Source organism: Eurypyga helias, unplaced genomic scaffold (assembly GCF_000690775.1).
Source record: "Eurypyga helias isolate BGI_N326 unplaced genomic scaffold, ASM69077v1 scaffold40110, whole genome shotgun sequence".
Classification (NCBI taxonomy): domain Eukaryota; kingdom Metazoa; phylum Chordata; class Aves; order Eurypygiformes; family Eurypygidae; genus Eurypyga; species Eurypyga helias.
Genome location: NW_010224534.1, coordinates 10,106 through 34,639, shown reverse-complemented (window position 1 = coordinate 34,639; position 24,534 = coordinate 10,106). Strand labels below are relative to the sequence as shown.

General features: G+C 43.8%; 1 protein-coding gene across 1 annotated transcript in view; it reads left to right on the top strand.

The window, feature by feature from the left end:
- The first annotated feature begins 91 nt into the window (after window positions 1-91).
- Window positions 92-24,534, top strand: part of LOC104517277 (synaptic vesicle glycoprotein 2B-like) — a 26,667-nt gene continuing 2,224 nt past the window's right edge. The window contains exons 1-10 of the mRNA XM_010161880.1: window positions 92-608; window positions 11,589-11,769; window positions 12,386-12,537; window positions 14,408-14,541; window positions 15,293-15,382; window positions 17,549-17,659; window positions 18,772-18,860; window positions 19,504-19,668; window positions 22,207-22,340; window positions 23,016-23,216. Of these exons, the coding sequence (XP_010160182.1) occupies window positions 92-608; window positions 11,589-11,769; window positions 12,386-12,537; window positions 14,408-14,541; window positions 15,293-15,382; window positions 17,549-17,659; window positions 18,772-18,860; window positions 19,504-19,668; window positions 22,207-22,340; window positions 23,016-23,216 (1,774 nt within the window). The remainder of the gene's footprint in view (window positions 609-11,588; window positions 11,770-12,385; window positions 12,538-14,407; window positions 14,542-15,292; window positions 15,383-17,548; window positions 17,660-18,771; window positions 18,861-19,503; window positions 19,669-22,206; window positions 22,341-23,015; window positions 23,217-24,534) is intronic.

The following is a 24,534-nucleotide window of genomic DNA, read 5'->3' as shown; positions in this document are numbered from 1 at the left end:
AAGTAACCAATACCAGAAATTGCACAAATCGATACATATATTAGAGTATCTACACGCAGTGATCTACAGCATTTAGAAATCTCAATTCACAATGGATGATAGATATAGAAACACAAACCTCTATCAAGGGGGCAGGGAGGCAAACCAAGTCTCAGATGACTACAGATACCAGGATGGAAACTATGAAGGGTACGCGCCCAATGACGGCTACTATCGTGGTGGGCATGAGCCCGCTCATGAAGAAGATGCCCAGAGTGATGTTACAGAAGGCCACGATGAGGATGATGAGGTCTATGAGGGGGAGTACCAAGGGATCCCACACCCAGATGACATTAAAGAAAAGCAGAAGAAGCGAGCTCCTGCTGTGGCTGATGAGTACAGGGACCGTGCTGACCTTATGGCAGAGAGGATGGAAGATGAGGAGCAACTTGCCCACCAATATGAGAACATCATTGAGGAGTGTGGCCACGGACGCTTCCAGTGGACCCTCTTCTTTGTTTTAGGGTTGGCACTGATGGCAGATGGGGTGGAGGTGTTTGTGGTTGGATTTGTTCTTCCCAGTGCTGAGAAGGATATGTGCTTATCCAGTTCCAACAAAGGGATGCTAGGTAAGTGCCTCTTGCCAACAGCTCCTCTAATGTAGTAGATGGTAGCTAGAACATCTTTTTCTCGTGACTGGCTGATTTCAGGATCTTCTGCTGACTCTCCTTGTGTGTTGTATGTCATGTATAGTCATGGCTGGGTGGATCTGAGTCAAAAGTGGGTTGCATGGTGCTGGGAAGGCAGCTACTCAAAAGCAGCAGAATTGCACCACATCTAAGCCTGCCTTATGAATGTGCTGTGGCCCCAGTACTGGTCCCTGCGGGCTGGATCTGAACAAGGCAGCTCACAGCCAGCAGATCCACAGGGCAAAAACCATAGGGACAAACAAGTGAAAGATTAAAGGTGGCTTTTCCTGCTTGAGGAACTAGTCACTCACATTTCAGTCCTTTTAGAAATGAAATTGTAATGAGAAGTCCACAAAGCAGTAGCATCCAAATATGATAGTTATAGAAGATGGGGTCTGTTTGCTCTGGGATCTCTTCGCTGTTACACTGTGGCTGCTGATGCTGCCCTGCTCTCCAAAGTTTTCCACTTTGTCCAGGTTCCCCTTTACTTCAGGCCAAAGTCCCAACTGACAGATCAGCTCTGCAGTTGGTTCCATCTGCACATGAACTTCTCAGAGCAGTTTGCTGATGCATAGCAGAAGTAGCCTATGGAGGGTTCTTCTTAGGTCTGTGGAATGCAATTGATGTGCTGCTGAGGCTACTGGCAACATCCCTTTTGCATCACCATTGACACTTCCCTGTGGTGAAAAAACGAAGGTTTAGTCACTGTGAGTGAGACTGAGTTGAAAAGTTTGGATGAACAGTTTTTTCCCTTGCACATTATAAGCCACAGACAGCAAAGTCTCCCAGATCTCCAAGAGTCAGGAAAGGATCCAGCATGGCCCACAGTGGGAGCCAGCTGTGCAACAGTACAACACATCTGGAAGGAAAATAAAGTAGCTCTTGGAAGAACTGCTTTAGGAGGGGGATAGTGTGTCTGGATGGACTTGTACCAGGGTTGTAGGGGAGTCATCAGGGCCTGTAGTTCACACATTCGGGCCCAGAAGCCCTGCCTGTTGTAAGGTAAATGCAGATTTTGGATTAGACCCCAGCCCTTGACTCCATTGTATTTGCATTATTTTCATGTAACAGAGGCAATAATGATCATTATATAGACCTCTCATCGTGGTGTACTCATGTCCTAGACACTTTCCTGTTTCTTCTTTTTTTTGTCTGAACCTGAAGGTGTTTATTTTCACAGTTAGCAAATTTTGTACTTAGTTTTGCACCTTAAGGAGTCTGTTAACTTTTCTTGCTTCACAATCCACTTAAAAATTCTAGCTCAAAATATCTCAGGTCAGATATCTAAAAGCAAATTGCTCACAATTGGATCCTGATTTCAAAGGGACTTCTGAATTCACCATCTCCCTATGGGACACCAGGCTGGGTGCCTTTCCAGTGACGAGACCTTTATGAAAAGCAGATCATTTATTTTGGTGACTACATGAAAGCTGAAATCTTCTGAAACTCTGACCCCTTAAATATCTATCTCCATAGAGCTCAAGCTTTGGCAGGCACCCGAGTCAGAAAACTTCAAATGTCACAAGAAAATCTATCTTTGAAGTATTTCTGGCCCAACTGTAGGTAAAAATGAACAAGAAATCTCCAAAGAGGGCTTGTCCTCTTTTTTCCAGCTTAGTATTTGAAAGTTCAGGGTGTTCTGATAAGGTCTGAATAAGCAAGGAGACATTTGGGTCAGTATCCAGTCCCAGCTCCAGCCTCCTGTGCATTTACCAAGCTAATCTGGAATTCCTAATTAGGGGAAGAACACTCTTCTCGATGCCTTTTCTGCCTGCTTTTAAACACAGCTTTTGCGAACCTGGTTTTGCAGAACAATTTCCTCTGCCCTTAGCTTCTTTGTTGGGGGGATCTGCTGTCAAAGCTTGCATTTACACTATATCATGGCTTAAATATGAGGAAAAAAAAGGAATTTTTCTAAAACCAAGAGAAGTTGATTCACCTCTGTTTAAGGCAGAGAGGACAGTGGATCTTTATGTTCCAATCACCCAGTTGTTACTGGCTGGTGTTTTACATGAGGCAGGTCTCGGATTCAGCCCGTCTTATTTGTTAAATACAATTTCTTGTCTGCTGGAGATTTCTCTGCTGCAGGTTTCCTTTTAGATCTGATGTTTGTTTCCTTTGGGAAAATGAATTAAGCGTGTTTTAGAAAGCCTTAGACTGCAGAGTGGTGCATTGATACGAGTAATGAATACCCGAGAGCACCAAGAAGTGAGGGCGTGAGGAGGCTGGAACAGGTATGGGGCTGCTGGAGGGGGGAGAAGGGGGTGAGTGCAGCTCTCTGGGTCTGGAAAGGAGGAGGAGAGCTTTGTCCCAGACTGAGGGCAGCAGCAGGAAGCGGAGGGTGTTGCAGGTTCGACAGGGCAGTGCAGGGACACAAGGACTGGGTGCACACCTGCCTCCAGCACAGCCTGGTGTCCCAAGTACTGCCCCCGCCAGTGGGCTTCAACCTCTTCCTGAGCAGCTGTGAGTATGTGATAAGGGCAGACATATTCCTGAAGGGAAAGGCTGAGGAAGTGCTATTGATGGAAACAAGAGCATCATCTCCCTCAAAACATTTCCAGGATTAGCTTCAGTCCCCATCCATCGGCAACTAGAAAGATAATCTATCTCCTAACAAAGCTCAGAGCCTCCACCACATGCTCATTTTCCTCGTGTTTTCCATTCCTTCACCAGTCTGTGCTATTGCAAATTGATTTTACTAATACTCAGGGTTCAGTGATACTTGCAGATTGACTTGGTGGCAATCAAAGAGCTCAGTTTCTGCCCAATGTCCAGTGAAGATCTTGCAAGAGTGTGTCTGCACAGAGTGAACAGAGGGTTGATTGGGGAAGGCACAGCTTTCCCTTAAATGATAATGAATTTTGGGGGATGCATTGTTATTATCCACACACAAGTTACTACGCCTTGCCTTATCCCCATTTACCTATAGATGTCTACAGATGAGCTCGTTTTTATTCCCAAATGACCATTCGTCTCAACACATCTTTGCTAAGGAAACATAATCAGGTTATCCCAGGTGGAGTTCAGGTTGATTCCAGGCAGCTGCTAACATTTAAACACACGAGATGGTCTCAGCCATAACAGGAGAGGCCAGGAGAGAAAAAATGAGAAATAAGTCAGGTAAGTAATCAAACTCTTGCCACAATAAGGAGGGACAAATAAGAAAACTAAAGTAGATGCCCCCTAAAGACCAATTTAGTGAAGTTCAGCTTTTTCTAAAAGGATATTTTGCATTAAATACTCTGTATATTGCACATTTTTCCTCCCTCAGAAAGCAAATGGAAAAATATCAAGTAAATTATGGCCAAATTATGCAAAAAATACAAATAAACAGATGCCCACAGTATTTTATGAAATGTGTGAAATGAATATGACACATCTTAGAAAACGTTTACATTTTGTCTGAAAATAAACATCTCACCATCAGATGCAAATTAACAGCTATTTTAGCCCTAAATATCCCTGGTGGGACAAAACACAGATTTGGAGGTTTTCTGTTCTGTGAAATGCTATTTTGAATATGATTGCAGGGGTATTACCAAATAACACCCCAAAACAACAACAGCTTGATATAGTTTAGCAGTTTGGTTTCATCAGTTCTTCACATGAGATGTTAAGAATAAGTTTGGTTACTTGTAACATTATTTTTACATATTCACTTGATAAATCTGCTTTGCTGAGCCTTCTCCAGCAGTAGTCATGATAATAATTAATTTCTTAAACTTATTGAAACAGAATATTCATTTTCAGTATAATACATGCTGTCAGGAACAGAAGAGTTTTGATTTGCTAAGGTTAATCATACAAACAATGGTACATTTTGTATTTACTTACTTGCTGAAAGACATGCACCATCATTCTTTGGAGAAACATCATATAAATGTATGTCTTCAAGTGCTTTTAATCACCTGTCAGAGGACTAAATGTTTTATTTGCAAGTGTAGAGCAGTAAATACACAGAAAGTAGAAAAGATGGTGTCAGAGTACTGTTTTAAGCTTTTTCACATCCTGCATATAAAACCCAAAGGCATAGTTAAAGCATTGAACTTCCCAGATCCCCAGAGCTGCTGTTGTGTTATTTCACAGCTCGGTAAACTGAGACAAGAAAATTTTTAAGGTCTTTGCCCATAACTGCAAAACAGCCACACCAATGCTGAGAAGGAAACGGGTCTTTCGGGCACATGGTTCCCTTTTTCTTTTTATGATTTAATAATAATATTTTAAGAAGGATATCATCTTCCATACTCTTAGCCTCATAAAGTTAGATTATAAAAACAGAAAAAAGATGCTGTAAGTAATTATGCAGTTCGGTAGCAATTCAAGCTTGGCTGTGTGAGTCAGGTTAAATAGGATGTGTAACAATATCCCTGCTTTTAGTTGTGTGAAGAGGATGTTTTATTATCAGCTGAGATAAAATCTGGCCTCAGCTTCTCATTGACCTGAATTCACCTGATATGACAGTAAATCCTAATCCCCTCGGCAAAGCTCAGTGGCTTTTCTCCACTCCTTTTTTTTTTTTTTTGTCTGGATAAGTGCAGACGAGCCCAGCCGTGGCTCCCTTGCTCTGCCACAGTTTGTGACTGTCTGTTCTGCACCTCCATGGCCGTGGACCCCCAAGACGGCAGCTGGCTAAACCCTGGTGAGACCTGCCCATGTCCACATCCTGAGCATCACGCACAAATTCCTGGCTGCAAATTTGCTCTTGGGCAAAAAGGCTCCTGCAGTCTAAGAAGCATCGTCACCCCGAGCAGTGGGGACATGCTAAGGGAAAAAAGGAGCTTTTGTGACTTGGGAACACCCCGCGTCTTGCGCAGGTACAATATGGGGATGGCTGCATCCTCGTTTGTAGTCACTGCAGGAATTTCATCTCATGAGAACCAGCACAAACAGGTTTTCATTTGACAGCAAAGGATTTGTTTGGCTTCCTCTGTTGAAAACTTTGCTTTAGCAGAGGGGTTGGGTGGGGAGAACCAGATGGTCCCATGAATATTGTAGTGATGGACAAGTCCCGTGGGGAGACTGTGAAGCTGGCTGAGTGTAAACAGCCACCCACGCCAAGCTGGCAGCGCTTGCTGAAGTGCTCGGTGCGCGTTGCCTCGCCGGTGCTGCGTCAAAGCGCTGGTGGATTCACGCATCCACCTTTAGCTTTAATGTGCAGAACCCTTTCAGTCTCAGCACTCAGATTCACCCGATAGCCACCCCCAGATGTCTGAAATGGAAAGCCGACGTTCCCATGTGCGATCCGTTTCTCAGTGGCAGAGCCGTTAGCTGTAGATGCTCTGCTGGCACTTTATCAACAAGGCAAGTGCAGTGAGAATACCCTTTCCTTTGATTTCCATTTACGAGGTCAGGGAGATGCACGGGGGAAGCACTAATAAGCCTGCATTCAAAAGCAGATAAGAAATTTCAGGAAGAAAGGGAAAAAAGGCCACTGAGCCCTCAGTTCATCCCCTGCTGAGACTGTCCCCTGCCCTGGGCCATGCTCATTGCTGTGTCCTGGGTTAACAATAAGGTGGCAGGAACCTGGGGTTGGGGAGTAGAGCAGATTTTCATGAAGACTCCCTTCATGTCTTCACTACAGCACAAGACTGTCAGGACTACTGGGGTTTATTCCTCTCTTTAACTCACTCACACACAATTGGATCCTGTGTCTTGTCCCATCCATCTCCCAAAGCATCCAGACCTGACTCACAAAATTTTGTTTGTGTCCATAAAGTGCATCCTTGTATAACAGATACTACATTGGTGAGAATGTTTGGATTTTGTCTTTATTACAGTTTGAACTGCAAGATACATAAGGTACTAATCCTTTTCTGTTGTTCAAATGCCTTCCCCTTTCAAAAGCCACCTTTTTTACTGTGGGACTCTACTGGTGGTGGCCTGGGCTTTGAGGGCAGGTAGGACCTTACACATTCCTATGGTTGCTGGCTCCATGCAGGCCTGTTAGCAGAGGTGAGACAACCCTACACCTGGGCTCAGGCAGCCTCTTCACCTTCTTGACAGCCCCAAGGTCCTGCGACTAATTATTCCCATTGAGCTGTTTTTGTTTCTGCTTGAATTTTTCATTTATTCCCTGAGTCCTTGTCCTGACTTGAAAGGGCTTATTTTCAGATGCGCTTCATTTTTAAGAACTTAAATTCCCTTAACTGTCAATGAAAGAAATTCATACTTATGATGGAGATCTAGGTAAACCTTGAATTTTTTGTTTTCTTTTGAAACCCTGATGAGTCTACTTCTAATTATATTGAAATAGTAAAAAGACAGTTTAGCACACACATAGACATGTACTCTACCCACCTTTCTTTATTCCTAGATGTTCAGATTTTAAGTCCACAATTCCTGTCTAACATGGAGCACACAACTTCAATAAAGGCTAATAAATTTCTTAGTGTGAAAATGCAGTATATGCTACCTCTTCTCTAGTGGGAATAAGCCCAGTCAGTGCTCACATATTTTCCTTATAACTTCAGCACTGGATGAGTCATAACACAAAATTTATTCTTAGAATTTCTGCTCTTTGGTTTTCCATAGGTTTTATGGGAGTCTATTGCAGACTTTCCCACAGGCATTCATTATTTGCAGACTATTCCATGAGTGTAATGTCTTATTCAGAGTTGTCCCTAACACTTCACCTAATTACTGATGGGTTAATTTGGAAGCCAAGACCTCCTAAGTAAAGCCTAAGTCTGCATGGTTTGAAGCCAAGTCAGGTTTCTGGTACAGACCATTGTTACGTTGTTCCGTAGAATATCTGGTGGATAGAAGTAACACAGCAGAAGAAATACCATTTAGTGATGACTTCGTCTAATTCTCCTTAAAATTTTAGTTTCCTTGATACAAGCTGGTTCTCTTCTAGAGGTAAAAACCATCACTCTGTTCTCCAGAAGACTCTCTCTCTTGCACAGAGACTTTATGGAGCAACCATTCCACTCCCTCCTTGGTCCCTACCAACTTGTTAATCCAAGACACAGCAGTCTGCAAAGCCTAATGTTATTTTTTGGGCCCAAGATTCATCAGCTGACAGAATGTTTTATAGAAGCTGCCCCAAAATGTTTAATGATCTTGGCCATAACACGCAGTTTTCCCAAAGCAGGCCTCTCCGTCACAATAAAGTGTCAAGCTGATTTTGTTTGAGCCCTGAAGTAAACATTCCTATAACCAAGATCCTTCCCCTCATAACCTGGCCAAGTGGACGGTCTCTGTTCATCCCTGAGGTTTCATTTACTACAGGTTTTCATTGTATTGAATTTCCAAGGGACAGTGCATCCATTAGTTTATCACATAAGATAGCCAATTAAAGCCACGTCCTCTAGGTGTTTGTGACATGAACAGCTCTGCTGTGCTTTATGTTGCTCCCTGTTTGATGGATGCGGGATTGCAGAGATAGAATCTTCCCTTCCACCACAAGTTTGGGTTCCTCAGTCAGAATCTGCAGGGGTTTGTGCACAAAAGCAGCTCCATGCCACTTCTTGCTGCCCTGTTCCAAACAGTGCCACATCCCACGCTAAGCCCACTCTTCCCCTGGCCAAAACACTGGCTGCCCTGCCTCTGCCCGGGTACTCGGCTGCAATGAATCACCAGACAGGACACAGTAACCACCTCCTCCTGACCTGGGACGTTTTCTGTTATTAAGAGGATTTGGATGAACATCTGCCATCCAGGGATTTTCTCCAGGGGGGGAGAAATAAATTAACTCTAGCAGATCATTTTTCCTCCCTCGTCGGGGTCTGTGGCATGGGCAGAGCTGTGCGGTGAGCTGCTCGCGTGGTGCTGGCAGGGCTCGCTGTCGGATGGGGGGGCTGTGATGCACCGTGAGGAGATACAGGGTGCATCATCACTTCTGTCTGCTGGCTGCAAGCGGAGCGGCTCCATTAAATGTAGCTCAGGAGCCGAGGTGGAGGCATTAAGCCTTACAGCACTGCATTAAGATTCTGCCTTCAGAAAGATTTTGGACTGAAACAGGGTATTGATTGCACTGAGCCACGTGCTTATGGTGGAGGTACAACTGCGCTGTCAGGATCCCGTGCTGTGGTTCTGGTACGAAGGCTGTTAAGAGGCAAGAACAGAGTTGTTGCCTTTGACACATAGACTCCTGCTTGCCCATCAGACGTCGTGTGGGTAGAAAAGAAAGCGGAACCATTTACAGAGAGGTCAGCCCCCTGCCCTGCTATGGAACGGGGGAAATTTCACAAGTCCAGACTTTTCCACTTCTGATCAATGTGAGACAAGCACTTTCAACTGCTGCAGTGCCTCTCTGCTGCATAGCTTTTAATTTAGTAATGCATTTCAAATCAAGCGCAGGCATTCACAGTCAAAAGAAAGACAGATTCAGCTGCCAAATAACTCCCTGCATTAGTCCTTAGCCAGTTTTGTTGGATGGCATAGAGCAGCCTTCAGGCCAATTGCACTGTTTAAACGTTAATGAATTGCAAAAAAATTCATCGTCACCGTGTTTTCCAAGTGATGTGTTTGACCGAACAGGTTCTGGGGAAGATGTTGGCTCTCGAGATGTCAACGTTTGGTTCAAGGTAGGGATTGACCCTCTAAAGGGATGTTCTTCAACCATGCTTGAAAAATGTTTCTTTTAGCTGCATTTCTCCAGTCAGAGAATAGGAATGTTTCCCATTAAGGCAGCGTATTACTTGCTCAGCTTCCATTGCCTTCACTGGGGACCAGGGATACAGGGAGCACTGCTGCTTTTCTTGAGTTATGGTGTTTCCTTCAACCTCTGCCCAGCTGGGTTTTAAACCTGATGTGCTCCCAGTCTCCAAGCATCTCCAAGCATCATTTTATCTTTCAAGAACCCCCTGTGCTGCAAGTTCTGCTTTTTGGCAAGCAGGTATTCCTCCATCCTGACATAGTTCAGCTCCTCTGGATCATATCCAGCTATGATCAGGCCCTGTCAGGATCTCCACAGCAGGACCGTGCAGCCTATAGGCACGGACTGTAATCCTGCTCTGATGCCTGAGCTGATTCAGGAGGTGTTCTGGGAAGAGCCTCTTGCACCTCTGTGCTCCCAAGGAAACACAGCGGCTGCCACCACTTTCTTCTGAAATGTGGTGATGGTGGCACTGCTCCTCCTCTGTGGACCACTAGCTTGCAGTAGGCAGCTCTGAGACACATGTGGTTTGGTAGCCAAGGAGCTGCCAATGCAGTAAGAGAGCTTGGCTGTGCTGCCCCAAACCCTTCCCTCTCAGCCACTGGCAGAACTATCAGGACATGCTCTAAGGTCACCCGCTCACCAAGTGTTTTGGTCCTGCGGTGCTAAGGCAGAGGCAGCTGCAGCCACACGCAGCAAGCAGACAAAGCATAACTTTCGCACTGTGAAACTCGGGATGACTTCAGTAGCATAGATCCACCTGCTGATAGTCCCTCTCCTTGTGGTCTTGCCTCATCTGTTTTTTTCTAGAGGTGCCTTGGAGACATGCTCCTTCCTGATCCCTTCCATCCTTACATCTTTCCTGGCTCAAAGGAATGAGCAGAGATTTGTTCACACAAAAGCCTAAACCAAAAATCTGAACTCCAGAGGCCAATACAGCCTTCAAAGACCTGGTCCATGTGCGGCCAGCTGCTTGGCTGATGTTATCCCAGATGTTATTCCTTAACAGCACTGCAAATCATTTCACTCTAGCTGACCAATGTTTCCAACCCTCCAGCACTAATTGCTATTAGATTTTAAATGCTTAATATCTGATCCTGTTGTCCTTCTGGATCATAACTCCTTCAGGCCTCAATAGGAATTTTGCGAGCAGAAGGACAGTAGCTTGTGATTATTCCTGGGAATATTCTTGCTCACTGAAGTCTCTGCACCTGGAAAGTAGATAAAATAAGTGAAAAAATAAACCTTGGACCTGTGAGCATTGTTAATTAGTGCTATTTACACTGGTACTCAGATAGGGGAAAAGGCAGTGTAATAGGTGGCCCTTCTGGTGGCAGTGTCAGTAGAAGAAAGAGCCAAGGAAAACTGCCGTGTTTTCTAGACCAGGGTTGCAAGCACATAGTGAGCTGGGTACAGGGAGATTATTTGGAGAAGAAAACCATTCTCTACTTTTCAGCCTGGCACTAAATGTAGTCACTGAAACTGTCTTTTGAGGACCCCATGATAGAAGATCTAATGAAGTCAAGTCACAAAGAAGAACCCATTTTTCTTAACAATGCCAGAGTGAAAACTCTAGAGCAAACTCTGAAGACAAGCAGTAGGGTTTCTCTTCTCCTGAAATTTTCAGATCAAGACTGCACTTTTTTCTGTAAGTTACCCTTTAGTTAGGTGCCAGATCTTGGCTCAGTAACGAAAGAAGTAGTTGTGCTGTACAAGGTGAGTCTCAGTAATAGACAGACCCTTTCAGATAGGGCTGGGAAAAGCAGAGAGTGAAAGAGATGATACACTGCAAAGGAAGCACGGGTGGGATAGGTAACCTGCAAGGAGGTCTACCCATGCTTTAGCAGTCTCTTTGCTCTCACAGTTCTCTGAGTATAAACAGCAGCCAGCGCGAGCCTCCTCCCTACACATCCTCAGTCCCACTGCGCTCAGGAGGGTTAGCAGCGTTAAGACATCAGAATTCTGTTCTATCGTTGGTGGCACATAGCTGGGACACGTGTATCCTAAGCTGCTTATGCATGGCCATTGCTTACGTGCAGGGGATATGTGAGCAGTGAGGCTGGGAAAGAAAGATGTGGGTCTGGTCAAATGAGGGTATGACTCTACTGCATGAGGCAATGCAAGTTCATGGGCAGAGGATGGGGAAATTAGGTTTCACCAATGGATGGAGTTTCTGGCACCTGAGGTAGCTAATTTGGGGAAAATAGGGGTATCTCTATTGCATAGTATACTGGGTTGACATCAGCTTTAAAATCTGCTTCTACATTGCATACTATTTCTACCCAGTTACCAAACTCACCGTCTCTCTGTCTGCTTTCTAGGCTTGATAGTCTACTTAGGAATGATGGTGGGAGCTGTCATGCTGGGCGGCCTCGCTGATAAACTGGGAAGAAAGAAATGCCTCATCATATCTCTTGCAATCAATGCTGCCTTCGCGTTCCTCTCTTCCTTCGTCCAGGGATATGGATTCTTCCTCTTCTGCCGCCTTATCTCAGGCCTCGGGTGGGTACCTGGTGAATCCGTCCCATGTCCTGGAGGAGTCCTGTCGCAGCTGGGCAGTTTGGGTTGCGGGGTGGGACGAGGAGGGCGGCTCCATAGATGCACCTCTGGTACTAAGCCAGGACAGCACTGCTGTTTAGCACGTGTGGTTGTGTCACCTCACTCTTGACTCTTCAGGTGTTAGCAGTAAGAAAGTTTGGTCATTGACATTCTGCTGATACAGCCCATATTGTGCAGAAGGGTGAGTGAGACTGATGAATGCCCACCTCATTTTACAACCCTTACTAGCAGGGCCTCCAGTGAGACCCTTAGCAGTTGCCAACGTCTGGCTGTATTTTGCCTCCCTAAAATGAGTGATCACAAAATAACAGAGATGTCCAGGTGAAGAGCAGGACATTACACTCCCTCTATATAAACTGTACAGGAAATTCAGCTTTCAGACCATGAAAAGGATCTTGTTTATCTTTGATGTCTAAAACCAGTCAGCATTTTCACTACAAGTCTCACTTTTGTGCAGCATGTCTGGGAGTGTGACCTTCCATCTTTATACGTGTAATTCTAACTACAAAGACATCAAAGACGACTCCTGTTCTTCTCATGTGCTGTTTTTTCTCCTCAGTATTGGGGGATCCCTCCCCATTGTGTTTGCCTATTTCTCTGAATTCCTATCTCGTGAGAAGAGGGGGGAACACCTGAGCTGGCTTTGCATGTTCTGGATGATCGGTGGCATTTTTGCTTCAGCAATGGCTTGGAGCATCATCCCACATTACGGTAACTGTTTTGTGCTATGGACTTTTGACAACACCACACTCCCGCATCACTACACTACCCCAAAGCCCACACAGATAAGTTAGTCAGTCCTTACACATCCCAGCATAAACAACATTGAAAGTCATAGACACCTGAAGTGCACACGAAAGGTCTGATAAATTGACTTCATGATTGATTGACTCATGCTAAGGTTGTAAAAAGGACTGATGAGGTCTGCTTTGCATTAAAAGCTTCAGATACACCCCTTGAATTACACTGCCAGAGCCTGAGCTCTTAATCTAAATGTCAGTAAGGTCAGGGAAAACTGGGCTGAGTTTATATTGCAAAAATTGATCCTGTTATCAAAATTAAGTAACTTTAATCAGGGAATCACTGGGTGCAGTAAATGATAGCAGTGGGGACAGCACATGCTCTTTTCCTTAGCCAAGTGTCAACATCCCTGGGGCTGTGTATCTGGTGCCACGTCTCCCCAGCATGCGAGGGGCTGGAGTCACATCTGACTTCACCTACTTGGGTTGAAGACGGGAATGGATTCCCTGCCCAGAGCTGGGAGTGGGAGAGAAAAAGTAGGTGGGTGGACTCTGGAACATATTCGTGCTCTGAGGAGCAAAAATCTGCATGTCACATGGTGTTCCTTAACTCATGTGTATATCTTAGAAAAACATCAGAAGCAAATACCTACTGGAAAGGATTAATTCCCTCAGTATTCAGTGACACCAGCTGTTTGCAAAATCCTGTTGGAGGAAAGTAGGACAGGCCACAAAGTCCGTGAAGAAAAAGACTAACAATTGCCTATCTATCAATTCATTTTTACCATGTTTAAAGTACACTCAGTACAAAGAAATGTTCTTCCTTTTGATGAGTGTGACAGAGACTGTTGGAACAAATAGGCAAACTTAGTCCGTAGTGGTGCCAGGTTGGAATAATTCTATTATCTGAAAATATATTTGCTTCTAAAAGCCCTTATGTATTTATACTACATTTATTTTTCTGATGAGTTTTTTATGTTGTGCTTTTATAGTTTCTCTTTTTGATTTCCCACATTCCCCTACTATTTTGGAACTTTGGGAAATGAGTGGAACACCATGACTGACTCAGATGAGGCCCCTGCAAAAGCCATCACTTGATGATTTCCTTATGCAAATAAAAATGTTTATAGAAAAAAATTGAATTAAATACTACTTCTGAGATTTGAGCCTAGGGAAAGTAAATGGTGCAATGTAAGAATGATGCTGTACTTTCTAGTCCATAGCAGGGAAATACCCGACCTGGTCAGACATCAGGGAAAAGGCAGAAGAGGAATCTCAAATGCTGGATTAGGATCTTGATTCTTCTAAGTTCAAATCTCAGCTCAGGTTTTGTAGGTCAAAAAAAAAAAAAGAAAGGAAACTTTCTTTCCTAGCTTGCTTCCATACAAAGTAAAACATGTGTGGGGTACAAACTGGAAAGGAGCTGTCTCTAATGTGCCTCTCAGATCAGAGACGATTGAACCTTTGTAAACCTTTTTGTAACAAAACTGGACAGCAATAAATTATGGCCCTGATTCCTCTACCCTTTTCCAGCCTTACTTGCCTACGGCTGCATGTAGCTATTCTTATCACTAGGTGATTTCTAAACTCAGAGATAAAAGAAGGTTTTTAAAAGGCTGAGCCTGAGCAAGTATGTTCCATTTTCTGTAATGAACATGAACTCACTTGCTGTTATCTACTGAGCATGCTATGGAGCCTTTAAGAGCCATCATTACTAAGAATAGCAAACCTTCAGCTTCTCCCCATATCATACTGAGCTGTAAAGTTCAGACCTGCTTTAGGAGACAAAAACTCAGAATGCCTGGTCAGTATTTTTACTTTTTGGCTCTTGCTGTTTTCAGGCTGGGGTTTCAGTATGGGAACCAAGTACCACTTCCACAGCTGGAGAGTCTTTGTGCTTGTCTGCTCTCTGCCCTGTATCGCCTCCCTGGTGGCACTGAAATTCATGCCTGAAAGCCCACGGTTTTTGCTGGAGGTAAGATGATTCATGCAAATGTTGCAGTTTGATAGCTGCAGAGGATAGCTGGTCCCTATCGCATCACCGTCTGTCTCTCTTTGTCCCATGAAATGCGCATAGCACAAGCTCAGAGGCAAAACCACTCCTACATGCTTACACTAGCTCCACACTCTGCTTAAACCCCAAAGACTGCGGGGTCAATCAACGATGGTTAGTGTTTCACTGCCACGTGTGGTACAGAATGAAGGTGTGAGTGCTGGGGATTTTCTAAGTCCAACAAGGGCATTTTGAAAACCTCTCATAGAGCTTAGGCATGTAAGTACTGAATCCTGGTGGAAGAGCAAAGGAGAGAGTGCATTTTACTGAGTAAAATATACACCTCAGAGCTCTTAAGCAAGTATTCTCTATTCTTATTTCACAGATGAGAAATGCAGCAATACCTAGGTCAAGTTAACCCTGCACATCTTTAGCAGAGGTGGAATTAGAGCCCAGGTCTCCTCACCCATTTCCTCTTCTTTCATCTGGTTTTAAAGCTCTGTTCATGACTCCTACCTCAGACAGTTTTAGGGTAATTTCTTTCTTCAGCACAGAGATGCTGCACTCTGTGAACACAAACCATGTTTTCAGCTACTTGTATTTAGTTCAGCCAGTGCTGTACATGTGCTTCTCCACTATGTCAGACCATTAGAAATGGTTTCTTCCTATGGTTTGGTGAATTACATAGCTCAGAACGACAACATTTATTTTCCTTTTTTTCCGGTGTTTTCAGATAGGTAAACATGATGAAGCCTGGATGATCCTCAAGCACGTCCATGACACCAACATGCGGGCCAAGGGCGAGCCAGAGAGGGTGTTTACGGTGAGATTAACAAACCCATCAGTGTGTAAAAAGAAAAGCTGGACATACCTTCCTTAGTGCAGCACAGTAGCAGCTTACTCCTCCTTGAGGCTCTTTTCAGTGTGACCTCCCCCAGCAATCAGAACAAGGACTCTTGTTTTGTGCATTTAAGGTTAGATGCCAGTCTGCTTTTTCAAGAATTAGTCAATCCTGTGAACTGCAGTGAGTACTCTTCATTCCTGGTGTTACTCTACAGCATATAGACCAGTAATTTTCCAATTACACACCCTTTTAATTGGTCTGCTTTAAGAGACTAAAACCAAATAAGAGCAATATTAGTCATGTGGGAGATCTGAGTCATTCCTTTCCCCATTCTGGTTTCTAATCAAACTCTGATTAAACTTTCCGTACCTTCTAATGAGATTCCCAAACTTTACCTGCCTCATACCCAATCTTTAATCTCTCCAAGGGAAAGTGAGATGAGTGGCTATTACTCATTAGCCTGCTGCTTGTTGTGAGAAAGGTTACACCAGTGGACTTCATTAATAGTAAAATCAGGTAAAAGGTGTGTGCTGGGGTTATCTGCACATTGCTATAATTCAGTTGTAAACTCTCAGTGCACCAGCCAGCTCTTGATATATGTTTTTAAAGATGAGAGGACATGTGTTTTTAAAGGATGGAAAGAAGGAGACATAGTTGTGTGTAAAACATTTCTGTATAACAAAAAGGAGAGCAAGGCTCCTTGTTCAGAAGGGTTGTCACAAAATACGGCCCTCAGGAATGATCCTTCATGAAAATTAAAGATTAATATCAGTGCGTGACAACTGTGCACAGGTTCAGGTAGGAACTTAATTATTCTGAGGCTACCAACCATTTGACTAACATGAACCTTGATAGCAAAGGCAAGAGATACTGTCTAAATCCCTTCCTGGCTTTGCTGTAATGCTGAGCTGGGCTGCCTGGTCCCACCTTGTGGTGGGAGGAAAAGAGGACTGAAACACATTTATATATATGTGTGTGTATATATATAAGTAGGGCACTATGAGTCTCTGAGCAGGAGAATGAGGGAGCAGCTGTTCAGCACCCATTAGTGCTCACTGCTCCATCCAACAGTGTCACGACTGCTGCAGCGCGAGCTGATCTCAGGATCACACCTCGAGGTACGGCGCGCCAGCTGAATCAAGATTTACTGACGTTCCTTGGCACGGGCGGATGGTGAGTGCGGCTGGTGTCGCACAAACTGTCAGATTTTGTGTTTTTCTGATAGGCCAGAAGTTGCCAGTTTGTGGTGAGTCAGCTGGTGCCGGGACAGTTCCCAGATCTGACATTTAAACGGTGCCAGCAAGAGGAACACGGAGACTCCGCAGCCGCGCCAAGGCACTCATTCATGCTCAGAAATTTATTCAGTAAATTTTCACCTCCTTCTCGTGTTTACAAACAGATCTGTTTTCCTTGCATATGTCCTTCACTTAAAGTTACGGAGCACATATTTTCTGGGACCCATTTTTAAGGTTTCTGGAGCAGCCCAGTTGAGGTGTTCAGTGCTGAAAATTCAGACTGTTTTTTGGAGCAAACTGATTGCTTGGTGTGGGCTCACTTGATGACAGAACGCATTCTCAGATGCAAAGATTCCCATCTACACATTCATTTGTCATAGGAGTTCTGCCAGTGGTACTTAAAAGGTGCGGAATGAGAAATATTGCTGCCAGTTGTCTTTGAATAAAGAGATCTTGAGGGAACAGTTGGATGTGGATACAAGTGGCTGATCATGGAGATACTGTTTTCTATACAATTTCTACTGTAATTGCCTACTCCTGATTTCTAGGGGGAATCTAAGGGGTAGAGAAATAAAGTTGTAAACAGGCACATTAGCCAATAAAGGAAAGATGGAAGTGGATGTGATGCACTTAAAATATCTCATGGAAGGAGAGAGATAAAGGGAGGGAAAGGCTGGAAGGATGGAGGAAAGGAAGGAAGGAGGTCAGGCTTCTTTCTATAATAAAATATCTTGATGTAATTAAATCAGTTAGCTCAGTTGTTAACTACAAGATTCAAGGAAAATATAGTAAGGGATATCATGTGGAAACATCACCCAGAAGATGGTGGACTTTAAAATCCAGCCAAGATCAGTTCTGGAAACTTCAGTCTAATACCTTTTTTCTCCTTTTTTTTTTTTTTCCCCACCAGGTTTCCTATATCAAAACTCCAAAGCAAGTAGATGAATTTATTGAAATCCAGAGCTCAACAGGGACCTGGTACCAGCGGTGGCTAGTCAGAATCACAACTACTTTCAAACAGGTAAAGGGAAGAAAAAACATCTTACAGGGGCTTTTGAGCTTTGGGCCCAGAGTTCCTCATTGCTTCAGGTCATTGTGTCTTGAAACCCTGACTCAAAAAAATGTGCTGGTATTCACAAAGGGCTGTAATCTGATTGCACTTTCTATGCAGATGTGTGCATCTGCAAACTGCCAGCCGGGCCCCAAAATGCCCCTGAGAGCATCACGGTATTCCAGCTGTGCAGAGCTTCCAGGATGAGCCACAGCCCCAAGCACTTGTCTCTCCTGAGCAGATAAATATTGATTCCCTTTCCCCAAAACCTAAGTGAATTTACCACTCACAGTGGATTCAGAAGAATGTTTACTTCTTGCTCCTGCTGAGACAGAGTTTCTAACATTGGTATATTGTCTCTTTGGCTAATTTAACCTCTCACACCTGCTATGCTGTTTACCTATGCCCGTGCAGAACTTTGTGGAAGATCTTGCCAGATGCTTCTAGTCTAGGAGGATGAGCTGAAAGTAAAGGAGAGAATTAATTAATAGCAATGCAAGAGTATGTTTATGTGGCAATTTAAGAGCATGAGGAGTTAGTCCCCTTGTGTCCTTAGCATTATGTTCTGCAGCAGATCAAGAAGAGCAGCTCTTTGTCTCCCTCCTGCTCTACTTGGCTTCATCCCTACCTGAGCTCATCTTACTCCTCCTAAAGTGCCAGCTGTGTTTGGAGCTTTGCTCCACAGTGAGCTTTGGAGCTGGATTTGATAGCACCCCTGAGGCTGTACATGGAGTTGAAAAGACATAATTGTCAGAGGGTCTGAGAACTGGTTCATGTGTATGTTTACTGATACAACCTGTGAGAGATGGGGCATCATCCAGCCCAGCCCTAGCCTTGTAGTCCAGCTCATTACCAAGAGTTCAGATCAAGTACACTGGCACACAGCTGAGTAAATGATCTTTCTGTAAGCCATTTGTCTGGATAAATATAATTTTGAATAAATGCTGAATATAAGCCACACATCTGACCTTCCCCCAGTGAGCCCTTTTTACTGACATTAAATTTATGATGCACTCAGAAATTAATCTATCGAGTCTCTGCTAGTGTTTCCTTGCAGCTAATTTCTTCTTGTGGATTTGTAGGTCTGGGACAACGTGCTATATTGTTTAACAGCCCAGTACAGGATGAACACACTGATGCTGGCTGTGGTTTGGTTTACAATGGCCTTAAGGTACAGTGGTACTTAACTTTTTCAGGAAACTAGGAGGCACTCAGAATTTGAATAATTATTTATACATTTAAATAAACTAGTACAAAATTAATCCTGGTCCTTATTTTAAAGAGTCTGTGTACTAAGCCTTGCTCTCCTATGAAATATTGATCAATCTGATGGCTTATATGAGAGTACAAGGCGCTTTGAACAAATCAGGACTTGAGAAGTGGTCAGTAGGGCAGTGATATATTGATTTTCTCACCTCTAGATCTTTTATTTGATCTTGTCCACACAAAAAAAAAAAACCCACAACCCTACCTGATTCTTAGTTGTTCCTTAGTGTAGATAAAATCTACTCAGGTAATGCTAAATCTAAACTACAGGTAAATTTTATCTAACTCTCATTTAAACCTCACATTTGCAGAAATCTGCCTTCTGGGGGAGTTTCCAAATTTCTTGCTACTCTGCTGGTCTCTTGGGCAGCCAGGGTAGCACATTGCTATAATTCCTGGCCAAAGACACAATGTCACTAAAAACTAAATGAGTTGTCCTGCTTTAGGTGACCAAGTATACAAGTTATGAAGTAGATCACTGGAAAAACACTGATATTTGCAGTGCCAGGATCTTATACCCCTAATGCATGTCTCCCATCCTGCTATAGTTACTATGGCCTTATTGTCTGGTTCCCTGACATGATCCGCTATCTCCAAGAAGAGGCATATGAATCCCGAGTGAAGATCTTTGATGATGAAGAAGTATCACACTTCACCTTTAATTTCACCCTGGAAAACCAGATCCATAGAAATGGGGAGTACAGAAATGATAAGTAAGTGAAAGGAACTTGTTTCGATGCATGCAAACTGAAATACATTTCTAGAAAGGTCTTTTTAAAAATTATTTTCCACCAACTTGAAAATCTCTGTTATTCTTTTGGGCAAACAGCCTCTATCTCTCAAATTGCAAATGCAGTCTTCCGTAGACCAAATATCTTTTTTTTTTTTACCCTGTTCTTCACACACTGCCTCAGCCACTTCCCTCTCCAGACGCAGGGGATGCCCCTTGCTGGGGTCAGGGTGGTGGGCTGGGCAGTGCTGGCGGCATAGGTGCCTTCTCTTCCCTAAGCACATACTGACATCTACTGGTACTGGGCAGCAGTGACCATCCCTTGTAATGAAGCTGCTCTGCTACTGCATTTCCATGATAAAGAGCTATTTTGCCTTAAATTCTTCCATATGACTTACCCATCCTTCAGCCCATTAGTGCGAGCTGTGTCATGGGTATGCTTCTCCCACACCGGCCAGCATCTCCCCATGGAATGAGCATGTCACCTTCTTTTTTAGTGCTTTGAAGTCAGTGAAGTTACTCTACCAGAACATCGTTGCTTTCCTCCCTTTCTTCTTTTATTTGGGCTGAACCTTGTGGTTTTTCTTCTGCATCCAGCCTGGACACCAATCACTGTGTGTTCCACAGCATTATACATTCTAGTGATTCATAGCAGGCCATTATTACTTTTCTAAATCCCCCCAAAATGGGTGGAAAAATACCCTCACGTAAATTCTGTGGAAAGGCCATTGTCCCAGATAGGCTAGAAAGGATGTTGCTCCAGCTGCTCTGCACTGTGTGGGGAGGACCCACTGGACGTTGTGCTACACAAAACACTTGCAGTTTTAATCTTCACAGGTGAAATTATACCTCATTGCCCAGCCAGATGTTTCTGAGGGGAGAGGAACAGATTTGTCTCCATTTCCTTGGTGTATATCTGATAGACATTGTTGGGGGACCCCGGTATGTGTCCCCATGTGTTTCCAGAGACCTCCCCTGCAGTAAAGAGCTGTGCTTGGTCATGCAAACTTAGTTCCATAATTATTATTCCTCTGCCTACTGAGTAGCAAAAGTCTGGTGCAAAGTGGATAGTGGTCAAATTTAGGGATTGGGACCCTTATCTTATGACCAGAGGAGATGCTCAGTTTTCACAAACTTCATTGAGAGCTGAGGATGCTCAGCACATTGCAGGATGAAGACCTAAAACTGTGGTGTACATCATTATTCTCCTGCCTTGGTCCTCTCCAATGCAATAACTCAAAACCTGATCAAGCTACAACCCAGTAATACCCAGAGCATACCTTGTTATGATTTATAACTGAATTTTCCCTCCAGCCCTTGGCTGTGAGTTAAAACTTCATTGAACACCAGGCCATTGCTATATGACTCTTCTAAAGACAGATGTTAAGAAAGTAAACTGCAGGAAAAGGGCTTTTAACAGCCTTTGGGAGTAAGTACATCACAGGCTATTACTGAGCAAATGCGGAGCAGCTTAAGTTTTGCTGTAACCTGTGAGACTTTCTACATGGAGCAAAAGACTTGAATAGTCTTCTTGTGGTATTTTGCACATTAATAGTATCTGTTAGTAGCTTCAGCTAAGAAGCCCTGCAGTGCTCATTTAATGGTGTAAACAGCCATCACGCTAGACTGTGCTGTAGTGCTCAGTTCAATTAAGTGTCTGGGTATATGTTAGAAGGCTTTTTATTTGGTGACAGTTGTGGCCTCCTTAACTAGAGCAATAATGTTTGTTCTTAATAGCTCCTTACATCTTCCAAACATGTCTGTGGATTAACTAACACATCTTCCCAGCGTCCCTACAAAATTTCACAGGTAAATCAATATTGTGTCATCCTTCAGGCAGGCAGGTCAGACGTGTCAAGCTTCCCATCAGAGGGGAAATCAATCACCTGACACAGTTGATTATTTTTAGTGTCATCTGTTTTCATTACACGATAAGCGGTAGTCCTCGAAGAGGTGGTTACAAGCAGAACTCAGATAATCTCCCCACTCTCTCTAGAAACTCTATTGCGTTTTTGCTTTAGAAAAAATCACTCTGAGTTTAAACAACTGCCAGAAGCCTTTCATCAAATGGCTCAGTGGGCTCCTGATAGTGTCTGTTTGTATTTATGCTGGAGGAAGGGACAGAATAAGGAAGGCAGCAAGGTCAGCTCACAAAGAAAATGCCATGCACTGAGTGAAATTATGTCTTCCTGGTACTGAAAATGGAAGGATTTGTGTCCACCCAGCCTTAGAAGCACACTTATTTAGATGTGACTGTTTTGAGGCACAGAAAACTGCCAGCAATCTTAAAAGGTCCATCTCTTAAAAAAACCCAATCACCTCTTCAGATTCATCTTTTCTACTAAAATACAAAATATGTAAGCATGGAGTTGGAAGGACAGTTATGCTTTCAGGCAACACCTTTTGTGTAAACGACCAAAGAAATTGCCGTTTGCGCTGTCTCTTCCAACACCCACTACATGCTGTATAGCATAGAAAATACCTTGAAGCAGTGAGTGAAGTTCTGTTTCCTGCCCCACAGATTTATTGGCATGAAATTCAAGGAAGTGAGGTTTGAGGATTCACTATTTGAGGAATGCTACTTTGAAGATGTGACATCCAGCGAGACCTTCTTCGAAAACTGCACCATCATCTCTACTGTCTTTTATAACACTGGTAAAGGGATTCCTGCTATGGTGTCATTCCTGTGATTAGAAACTATTTTATCAGATGCTGGGAGGAAGGAAGATAGGGATCTGTGCTTTCGTGTGAGTGCTGGGTAATGATAGTGGTGATGGAAAGAACAGGGTGATGCATTTGGAAGGAGGCTTCAGGTTGCTCCATCAGTGTTTTTAACCACATGGCTTGTGGTGTCATTGGCTGCTGCACGGGAAATGCAAAAGCCTGCACTCAGACCTTGGCAGGTTAAAGTAATGGCGAAATGCCTAGTGCTTTGACAGCTCGAATGAATGGATTTGGCATAAAATACAGTTCTAACCAACCTGTGCTTGATGATCACAAGCAGTAAAACATTCACTCCTTCATCCTGAAAAATCTTTTCATTCCTCTCTAATAGAGAACAAACCGTAATGCCATGAAAGCAGAAGTCTGTATTGCCCTGTCCTTGTGGTGTGGGGATACTGGTTCAGGTGATTCCACAGCTAAAAGGAATGCACAAGCTTACACCCCTCAGGTGCCAAGCACGCGACTAGAGTTTGCCACTACACTAAAAATGCCCTGGCCACTGCTGTTTGATGAGGCTCTCCTCTCAGAGCTTTGATTTGGTTTTGATCCTAACTCCTGTTGCTGCTGTACAAAGGGAGATCAGTCAAGCAGGATTTTCCCTTGCAGATCTCTATGAACACAAATTCATCAACTGCAGACTCATAAACAGCACGTTTCTGAAGGAGAAGGAAGGCTGTCACCTGGACTTCGAGGAGGACAATGATTTCTTGATCTACCTGGTCAGCTTTCTGGGCAGCCTGTCTGTGCTGCCAGGCAACATCATCTCTGCGTTACTCATGGACAAAATAGGGAGGATAAAGATGATCGGTGAGTGGGGACGATGGGTGCCTGGTGCAGGTCGTGGGTGGGAGCACGACTGCAAAGAGCCAGGGTCAGTGTGAAGGTCTTGCTGCATCTGCACACACCAATGCAAGTCGGGATGGCGCAGGAGGGGGTGAGTCTTTCCCATATCACATGGAGCAGAAGGGTAAAAAGACTCCAGGGTGAGGCAAGTGATCTACCCTTTGGCAGTGGGAAAGTTACCAGCTCCCTGCCTCCTCACCCTGCTTTTCTGTGTGTCTCTGACATTCTCCTTTTTAATTTTGGCTTTTATGTCAAAGCTTGTATGTTCATCCAGCTCTCAGCACAACAGGGACAGAGCTGAAGCAGGACCTCTTGGTGCTGCTGGGTTGATGCTGATGTCCACAGTACTGTATAAAGAAATAAACACTTTACTTGTAGCAATGAATATTCACAAAGGTTATTTGATGCAGCTCCTTGTCAGCCCAGGATTTCCCTCTTTTGATTTTCTGATTTTCAAATTATTTTACAGCTTCAGAGACCATATGGTAGATTAACTGGCCATGTCACAGCCAAGCAAGATGCCACTCTTCAGTGTTATGGGAATAAATTATCAGCTTGATAAGCTGATAGCTTTGGGATCACTTCAGGAATTTCTGGTGTTGCTTCCTCCAGGGTTCAGACCTTGCTCTCCAGGTACTATGAGAGTCATGCCTCGAGGGACAGCCAAATGATTTTAGTAAAATCAGGGATGCGGCTCAGGGGTAAGAGATGTCTTACTCTCTCGAGCTCACCTATCTCTCTCTTCTGAGAACAGAGGAAAGTTTAGTTAGCTTAGCTTCACCATCGAACAGGTTAAGATGAGAAAGATGACTCCCAGTGGTGTGTCAGGGGTGGGGTGAATGACCATTCATGTGGTGAATTTGGAAAAGACCTAAATAATCAAGAGTGTCAGGAAAGAAGTTAAATAAAGCTGAATGAAAATCAGATTGTCCACCCTGCAAACATGTCAGCATGTCAGCATTTTCGTCTGGAATTGAGATGACAGCTGGAATCCTAAATGCTTATTTCTTCTGCAGAATGAAAAGTACAGGACAAAAATTAGTAACGACACACTGAAACGTTTCACTATAGAATTTTCAATTGAAACAGCCTGCTGGCCTCACATCCGAATCACTCTGTGGAACATACGATTTCTGGTCAGCTTAACATGAAAACTAAATTGTGCTTTTGCGTTATGTCCCTCTCTGGGATTTCAGTTTTATCATGTTCGCTAAACTCTCTCCCGTGCCAAATGTCAGCTCTCCTGGTGCAGACACGGTGACCCTAATGCTGCACTGTACCT